Genomic DNA, 8,692 nt, shown 5'->3' on the forward strand with positions numbered 1-8,692 from the left:
CCGGCCCTCCAGGACTGACTTTGGGGACCACTGGTGTAAGCGGTAGGTTTCCAGTTTGAACCCCCATTTCATCTGTCTGCTGTCTTTGGGCAGGACACCTCACCYGCCTTCCTTCTTATTTTTTGAACTGGACTTGATAACAAGTACAGGYTTATTTTGGGTTCATCCACGGCATAAAATCCTAGTAAGAGGCACAGAAGTTTGTCTGACAAAATATGACCAAAAAGGGGTAGGAATACTTTTGTTAGGTGAGAATTTCACTAGCCTGTCAAACTCACTTTCTACTTGTGCTGGTGAGTCGTTCAGCCTCTGAACATATTTTCTTATTACTATCGGTTATCTTCTCTCACTGCTCCTCTCAGCCTTCCTAAGCCCATCTTGAAGAAATCCGTAGCTCCTCGGCCGTCCTCCTCCCGCTCCATAGACGAAGACATCCAGGGCTCTAAGGACGCCTTGATTCAGGATCTGGAGAAGAAACTTCGCTCCAAGGAAGCCAGGAGGAGACACAGCCAGGTGTGACTGATGGACTACAGAACATGAAAGAAAACMCTTCCTGCTGTAAAATAAACACAAACTAAACCATAGACATGATTACATCCAACAAAAACTGCTTGTCGAACAAAGCATCTAAAAGTGTATTGCTTGCCTTACTAAGGGTGTATTTTCTTTCTTTTTGTTGGTTTATGTGTAAACAAACTGATTAATTCACAAAAACAGCTTTACAAGATTCATTTTATTGAGGAAAGTTAACTGACGTTTTCTCATCAACATTACATCAAAGCTTTACTGATTGCTTTCTACCCAACTCTAATCTGCTTTTGAAGGCTCTTCTGCTGCCTTGATTTGAAGAAACTACTTTAAACTCATGTTTTGAATCACTCTTCTCACACTTTGTTTGCTCTAAGCCAGTTTAATAAGAATGCTTTTCTTTCTTGGCAGAAACTGTCGTATGAGGAGCGAATGGCTCGCAGGCTGCTGGGTCCAGACAATGCTACGTATATGTTGGACCAAGACAATCTCTCTGACTTACAGCTTGACCAGGTACTAYGGTTTTCTGTTTAGTAAGGAAGCATCAAATGCAATGCATCAGAAGAACCCATAATGTTACTAATGTACAAACATTTCATTACTAACATGTAATGGACAAAGGAGTCTGTAAGTTAAGTTAAAAGTACATAAAAAAAAATCTAAAGTGCGATGTGCATCTTTAACCCAATACCCATAAATAAAATCCAGTGCAGTCCGTTACTTTCAGAAGTTGGTAAATGTAATCCACCTTTGTGTCAGAGGCTCCAGCAGTTTTGACACTAGGCTGGAGGTTGACCTTCCTACTCCTACAGTCAGAGCTGCAGTCGTGTTGGTCTAGCCTAAGTTCAGACCTAAATCCTTGAGAATGTGTATCCAAGGTTTAGGAAACTTTGCTGCATGCAAAGAATGGATAAACACTTCAGCTTTTACATKTGGTAAAGATAACAGTTTATCTTTAAGGGTTTAAGTTCTTAAAGGTGCYATCTTTATGTGTCTGAAAATGTTGACATTTTCTTGTAAATGTTGTTTAATTTTGGAATATTTGGACTAAAATCATCTTAGTGCCGCCCTTTTTAGGTTGCAGATGAATTTTCCTGTTGGTTATAGTGCTATGGTTTGGTTGACATCCAAACCACCTGTCGTATTGGAAAACATCTCACTCAGACATGCAGCCCTACAGAGAGTCATGAGTGACTAAACTCCTGACTCGTCTGGGTTGTGGTTCGGAATTTTCCCCAGAAAACTTGCCAAGCCCAGTGGCCTAACATGTTGAGTTAGAAAAGGTTTAAAGCTGACATTAAATGTAATCATTTGACTGTTATTAAAAGACATTATTAACAATACCTAAACACCAACTGTAAAGTCTTCAAAAAACAATTAAAATAAATGTTTTGTACTTTAGTTGTTTCATCCTAATTAAAGTTGTTGGCATGATCATTAAAGATAGGCAGTGGTTACGTTGTTCAGGTGAATTAAAAAATGACCCCTGACCTCATGCTCCCTGCGAGTTCAGACAGTGACCATATATGTTGGCATTGTGCATTAACCATCTCAACAAAAGAGACTCTTTAACCAGTCTTTACCATCCCAAACACTATAATAAATGAAAGGGTAATATTTATCCTGGCAGGGGGCAAGTAAAGGCTGGTGGCCTGCCAGGCTTATAATACACTGAGGGGATCCCTGTGGTGGGTTTGTTTTACTTTAAAGACCTACATCTCTAACTTAGTAAAAGATGTTCCTACAAAGTAAGCACACTTTTTAGATGCTACTTTTTAAATTAAAATAAAATAAATATTTGCTCAAGGGTTATGAAAACTTCAATCCATGTGTTCCTGTTGTTTTTGGGAGAGTCGACGCTATTGAAGCCATCATGGTTTGAAAGGCGGAATGGGAAGCCTGTTTCCCTYTCAGGGCCTCTAAACAAGCTGAAAGAGCCAGTGAGCTGCTGTCATTTTAACACACGGTGCTGCTTCCAAACCCCCTCGCTCTCTGGGCTTTGCACCATCCTTTCTCTCCCATCAGAAGCACACACACAATACCAATGCAGGCAGTGCACATCCTCTATGTTCAGCGAGGTCAGTCAGAAGTTATTTTTGATCCAGCCTTCTGAGAACGGGTCCCCTCCACTGGTGACAACAGGCCTATTGTGTCCAAACATCCACACACTCAGAGCTCCCCTCCTGGCATTTKTCCTGCTCTGCACTGTVATGAGTTTTCAAAGCTGTAATTCCTCCCCTTGACACCAACCCTGTTGTCTGTTGCAGTCAGACTCTCCAGAAGGAAGACGAACAGGTGGACTGTGGTAACTATGATTCACACATCAATACTGCTTTCATTCTGCCTTTACATTGGGAGTTTGAATGTGGGAGCAGGCCCGTGTTTACTGTGTGCAGCTGTAAAAGTTAGTCTTGTGGAAAACCTGCTGATGAAACATAATGATCACTTTGTGATGCACTGTTAATAATTAAGCTGAGATGTTTCTGATGCAACACATTGCTTCATGTGCTCAGGAAGTGTCTTAAAACAAAGATTYGGGTGGAATTTCTAGATTTCTCCAAACATATGAAAGTCTCCATTACAAATTTGCTCAAATCTTTCAGTATTCTGCTAATGTCAAAGACACAATTTCAGAATTGCAGTGTTTCCATTGAATAAGAAACACAATTAAAATCACATGTAAGTTTGTTCACACGATAAGTCATTAAAATCATGGCAGTGACRGATGTAAAATGTTACCTGAGATTGTATTCATAACTCAGCTATGCTGCTAGCTATCATCATCTATCAGCCAATCAGGAGACGTTGGCATATTATTCAGTAGCAACAAGCCACGCCTCCTTGGAGCGACCAGGTGTGCAGCGTTTTGGGGAAATTGTAGTCGGCCTTTTTATAGAAGAGCTATGGATTCAACACTCTGAATGACATTCAACTTTATGAACTGTGAGATGCTGTGATGGCGCCAGCTGCACATCATTAAAAAARATTCATGCTCCTACTTCCTGTCATCGTCGTCCATCATTTTTGCCAGTAGTAACATCCAGTTGTTGATCATGTGACTCGTGTGATGCGATTAAAGTGTTTCCGATTAAGTTTAGCGAAGTTAATTTATTTCAGTTCATCYGAAAAACTGCCTCATCCTAGTGCCAAAAYRTTTGCTTGAGAAACTTTTTTCAAAATTGACATGTTTTCATTCAGTGAATTTATTTTCWGAATTTCAAGTTGCACAGTTTTATGGTTAGTGGAAATGCAGCTAYGGGCTCATCCTCCATGTACAGAAACAAACCAGAAATATTCTGCTTTCGCGCGCGTTGTCAAGAGTAACATGGAGTCACTGAAGGTGAAATGATAAARTCTGAACCCTGTCAGGGGGAGGCACCACTTGGGGACAGATGAGAGGACTAACGAGGGATCAGCGATCCAGGAGAAATGTTTCGCTCCTCGCTTCCTTCAGATCCCCCCTGACCTCACAGTTGAAGAGGGACGCTTCTGCAGGATTGACTTCAAGGTGATCCACTCGCACCTTTTTGTTAAATTGTCCAGATTTCTCAGGAAGCCGTCACTGAGTGAGAAATGTCATCTTCTTCCGTATGGATGCAGGTCAGTGGGCTACCGGCCCCAGACATCTCCTGGTACCTGGACGGCAAGGCTATCCGCCCAGACGATTACCATAAGATGCTGGTGTGTGAGAAAGGGATGCATTCGTTCATCATAGAGATTGTCACAGTGCATCACGCCGGTGTGTACGAGTGTGTGGCCAAGAACCGAGCTGGAGAGAGCAGGTTTACTATGAGGTTGGACGTCATAGGTATAAATCTGACGGCATACCTTGAAAATGTGAAATAAAAAGACATAGGTGTTGGGTTTACTAGAGTTGGAAGTAAAAACTGTTTGTTTTGCAGCTCAGGAAGCCCTCCGCCCTCCCACCTTTGTCCAAAAGATGTTGAACACCAGAGCTCTGGAAGGAGACACCGTTCGGTTAGAATGTAAAGTCGACGCTTCTCCTCCTCCACAGCTTTTCTGGAAGAAGGACAAAGACATGCTGCGCATCGACCCCAACAGAATGAGGTGAAACRCTAACAACTCATTTTGCACCTTCCAGTCAAAATAAACACACTTCACATCTTTCACAATAACGATGGATGAAAGTTGACCTCAGACTGAGAGTTGAACTCTGTTCAGCAGTTTTTGAGTCGTGGCTGCTAGCAGGACCTTCGTGTGTTAACGTTGGCTTGTTTCTCTAGTCTGTACCAGGACGGTTCGGGTCGCCAGTGCCTGCTGATTGATAGAGTGACCAAGTCTGACTCTGGYTGGTACACGCTGTCGGCCATTAACGAAGCCGGCATGTCAACATGCAACGCCAGGCTGGACGTYGGCAGTAAGTGTGTTCACCTTTCTATGCAAATGTTCCTGAAAGGCTCCTATCAGAGCCATCTGTTGCATGAGATACGCTGCAGGTTACCTTAGAGGCAAAGCTGTAAACTCAAACAGAGCTGGATTCATTGTAGCGAAGAGCACACATTCTCCATCTGTTGTCCTCCAGAACTCTGTTATGTGATCGAGCAGAAACTCTGAAGTCGTGAGGCAGCGGATGTTCAGTTTACATCCGAACGCATCACTGCGGTGGACGATGAGGAAGGCTCACTAGATGAAAGTGCAGCTTCGCTATTGGGTTTCTGCTCTATCAAATAACAGCATCTGTTCTGTGGAGCTCCATGTTCCCACAACACAACGACTCACCAGCACAAGTAGAAAGTGAGTTTGACAGGCTGGTGGCTCATTGAGTTTAGTTACACACACACACACACACACACACACACACACGAGGAAGGCTGCATTATTATTTTGTACAAAATGACGGCTGATTCTGAGCAGAAATTGCATTTTCTTCTGGCCATAGAATGCACCATACCTTAGTACCACAGAATATTAAGACGGCAAGAATAATTTATTTTCTAATCATTAGAATAGTCGTATTATAGAGGAGGAAGTCATAACATTACCAGAATAAAGATAATTACAAGACGATGAGTCATGAAATTGGATGAAGTTGTTTTAATGGCAAATCGTTTGTTCAAAGCTCTTTTTCACTTACATTCTGAACTTTTTTCTCGTATGTTTTTCTCTAGTATATAACAATTTGTCGAATATTCTGACTTTTTTTCTCGTGCATTTAGTTTTTTATCAACATTCTGAACTTTTTTCTAGTACATTACAAACTCTTTTTGACTCGTACACTACAAACGTTTTATAAAATTGCTTCTTACTTCATATAAATTTATATATTTTTCTGTACTTTCCAAAATTACWCTSATTTTACAGCTTTATTCTTGTGATTTAGAAAAATGCCATGAATACTAATATGTACCATGTATTAAGGTTAGTAAGTGGTTAGGTTTAGGGCTGGGCTGTCGGGTCTGGATTTAACTGTGGTGTGGATGTTCTTGCTGAGTGTAGAAAACCGTTAGCTATTCAAAGCAGTAATGTTTTTAACCTGAAGTTGGAGAGAAAAGTGAAACTTTTGCCTTTCTGTATCAACATGCGTTAAATCCAGTTTAAACTGGAAATCCTAAAAGTGACCCAGAGCCATTGTTCCTGTGTGGACCTGCCGTTATCTGGCAGTGAGCCATGCCTGCTGCTCTGCACTGGGCAGGAGTTATTTTCAGACAYGTGGCATGAGAAGAATCTTCAGCCTGTGTCCAGTCGCCATTAATACTTGTGGCTCCCTGGGTGGGATCTGCTACACTTTTCATGTGAAATAATTCAGTGTAATAATTCAGCAATGTTTGCTGCAATAAATGTATTGTTTTTCTTTATCTGAGTTTCAATCAGTCATGCTTTTTCTCTTYCAGCTCGCACAACCCCAGCCTTGAAGACGGCTCCTCCTGCCTCCAAGACCCTGAAGCTGCTGTCGTCTCTGAGCCACGTTCCTGSCCTGACGGCGGAGAGCCCCGCTCAGCACACGGCTCCGCTGTACGAGAGTGAAGAGCTGTAGAGCCAAACACCTTCAGTCACRCCTGCACAACTGGACCAGAACCTCTGGAGCCAGATCAGCATCACACAAGACTATTTTTATTTTTTAATTTCTGAACTCCTCCACACATTTTCTTACTGTTGGATTTGCCTGACATTAGACTCCATCAAAGCAACTTTGAGGACAAAGTTGCTTGAATTCAGCTCTCATAATCAGCTGCGGTTTGTTTCTGAACCAGCTTTTAGTTTCTGTCCTGTCTGCTCTCAGCAGAATGCAGCTTCTGGGTCGGTATTATTAGAACTCTGCAGGGTTGGCATGCAGCTCCAGCTCTGCAGCCCAGCCTCGGTGCTGCTTTCCTGARCGCTGCCATGGCGACGTGTTTTACAGAGCACATGTGCAGTTTGCTTCTTGAMACTTGGAATATAGAAACGGCATTGTTCTGTGTAAAGGTGTATTTCAAAGATAGGTGGAGTCCAGAACGTAGATCAGTGCTTTGGAGCAAGAGTTGGAAACCAAACAGTTCAACCTTTCTTTCTGCAACGCTGCACTTTAAACTCCACAAACATTTGCTCTACCGTTTTAGTCCCAGAAATCTGAGTTCTCAAAGTTCAGCTGCTTCTAAGATGTTTAGGGAAAAAACTGACATTTGCTGCTTTTGTCTCGTACTGAATTTTTCTGTGTTTTTTTTTTTTAATGTGGCTTTTTTTATTTAAATTTGAGAAGTATTGTCTTGGCTTACAGATGGCTGAATTTTAAAAAGGCTGCTATTCTGATACCCAAACTGCACTTAGAGCAAAGGTCACGCCATCTATGTTTACATTTTCACATCTGCAGTGCAGAGAAGCTGTTTAAGCTCGATTACAGAAGAGAACATGTTTCCCTCTTGCATTGATTCGTCTTTGGTTTTGAATTTTGGTAAATGGGTATCAGTATACCAGCCAACAGAGGGAGTCTGCTTATTTCAACWTGCGTTCTTATATTGATTAGCTTGCTGCCAGCCACGAGCTTGTTACATTTTGACTGAAGATGCATGCAAGAGATCAGCTGAAATCGGAGCCTTTTATGGTTTACGTCTGGCCTAAACTGATGTTTTGCTGAATCTACACAAGTAGCTGTTTAGTACTTGCTGTGTTCATTRAATTTCAGCGGTGTCTGGCTCAGAAAGTGCCCACCGTTACATTTTTAAATATTTTAAACTGTCTGTGTGTTTGTAGGTACTCATTGKGATATTACAGGATAAATTAGTAATAAAGTTKAACTCTGAGCTTCTTTTCATGTGTTTTGTCGCCATCGAGTGGTGGGTGAACATATTACAACATAAGCACAGATTCMGTTTTTATTAATAAAACCAAACTATCAAAACTCACATGGGTGGATTTCAGACTGCAGGAGGGACATGATGCAAAGTTTTTCTTTTTAACTCAAAGCTGGTTACAGTTTCTCATGTGAACATTTTCATCCCATGTCATTCAGTTTACATGTTTAAAAAAGTGGCAACCTTAAACAGAAGGTGTAAAAAGGCAGAAGAGAACGGTTGTTGGCTGGACTGGTGCCGGTCCAGCAGCGTAAATGTTGGTTCAGTCTAAAACGRCGTTTCACTTCGGCTTCTGAAATGCAGGAGTCTGATAGAAAACTACAAACTTTTCTCACTATTACACAGAGACAAAATGAAACAGAAAAATTGTCAAAGTCCATAAAAACTTCTTCCAATGATGAACAGTTGAACAGCCCCYATTTCAGCTCGGTCCAAACRGCTTCTAGTCTCAGATCTCGACGTCACTTTCTTTGTCGTTGTCATGGTCACCATCGTAGAACTCATTCGCGGCTTCGGGCCTGTAGAAGTCATAAAAATCAACATGTTTACCAAAAAAACCTCACATGAAGGAACCTGCTGACTCGTTGCTACAGCTACAAACCCACCGGGTGTAGTTTTCCTCGGCTCCCCTCTCGTCGGGGTCGGGCTCATCGTTGCGCTCGTAGCTCAGCATGTCAGAGGGAACGTCGTGGATCTGGACGCTCGGCGCGTGGTTCAGCATCTTCAGGTTCTCGAACACGGTCTGACGGATCTGCTCCAGGTACTGCAGYGACACGGAAACGGTGAAGACGGCTCCAACCTCAGACCTTCAAATATTCCTTTTTCTCGCAAAATTACAAACCACTGATCTGGTTTTACTAAACAAAGTTAAACTC

At 42.0% G+C, this 8,692-nt stretch overlaps 2 protein-coding genes across 2 annotated transcripts in view; one reads left to right on the forward strand and one right to left on the reverse strand.

Moving 5' to 3' along the window:
* Positions 1-7,766, forward strand: part of LOC103471066 (myotilin) — a 14,649-nt gene extending 6,883 nt beyond the window's left edge. The window contains exons 4-11 of the mRNA XM_017307007.1: positions 307-513; positions 940-1,041; positions 2,796-2,833; positions 3,898-4,036; positions 4,129-4,336; positions 4,431-4,596; positions 4,773-4,906; positions 6,381-7,766. Of these exons, the coding sequence (XP_017162496.1) occupies positions 307-513; positions 940-1,041; positions 2,796-2,833; positions 3,898-4,036; positions 4,129-4,336; positions 4,431-4,596; positions 4,773-4,906; positions 6,381-6,523 (1,137 nt within the window). The 3' untranslated portion in view covers positions 6,524-7,766. The remainder of the gene's footprint in view (positions 1-306; positions 514-939; positions 1,042-2,795; positions 2,834-3,897; positions 4,037-4,128; positions 4,337-4,430; positions 4,597-4,772; positions 4,907-6,380) is intronic.
* Positions 7,767-7,824: 58 nt separating this feature from the next.
* LOC103471067 (histone deacetylase 3) overlaps positions 7,825-8,692 on the reverse strand; it is a 6,528-nt gene continuing 5,660 nt past the window's right edge. Inside the window, exons 5-6 of the mRNA XM_008419863.2 lie at positions 8,423-8,623; positions 7,825-8,335 (exon numbers count right to left, since the gene is read on the reverse strand). Coding sequence (XP_008418085.1) covers positions 8,266-8,335; positions 8,423-8,623 — 271 coding nt within the window. The 3' untranslated portion in view covers positions 7,825-8,265. The remainder of the gene's footprint in view (positions 8,336-8,422; positions 8,624-8,692) is intronic.

This window comes from Poecilia reticulata, linkage group LG10, assembly GCF_000633615.1.
Source record: "Poecilia reticulata strain Guanapo linkage group LG10, Guppy_female_1.0+MT, whole genome shotgun sequence".
Classification (NCBI taxonomy): domain Eukaryota; kingdom Metazoa; phylum Chordata; class Actinopteri; order Cyprinodontiformes; family Poeciliidae; genus Poecilia; species Poecilia reticulata.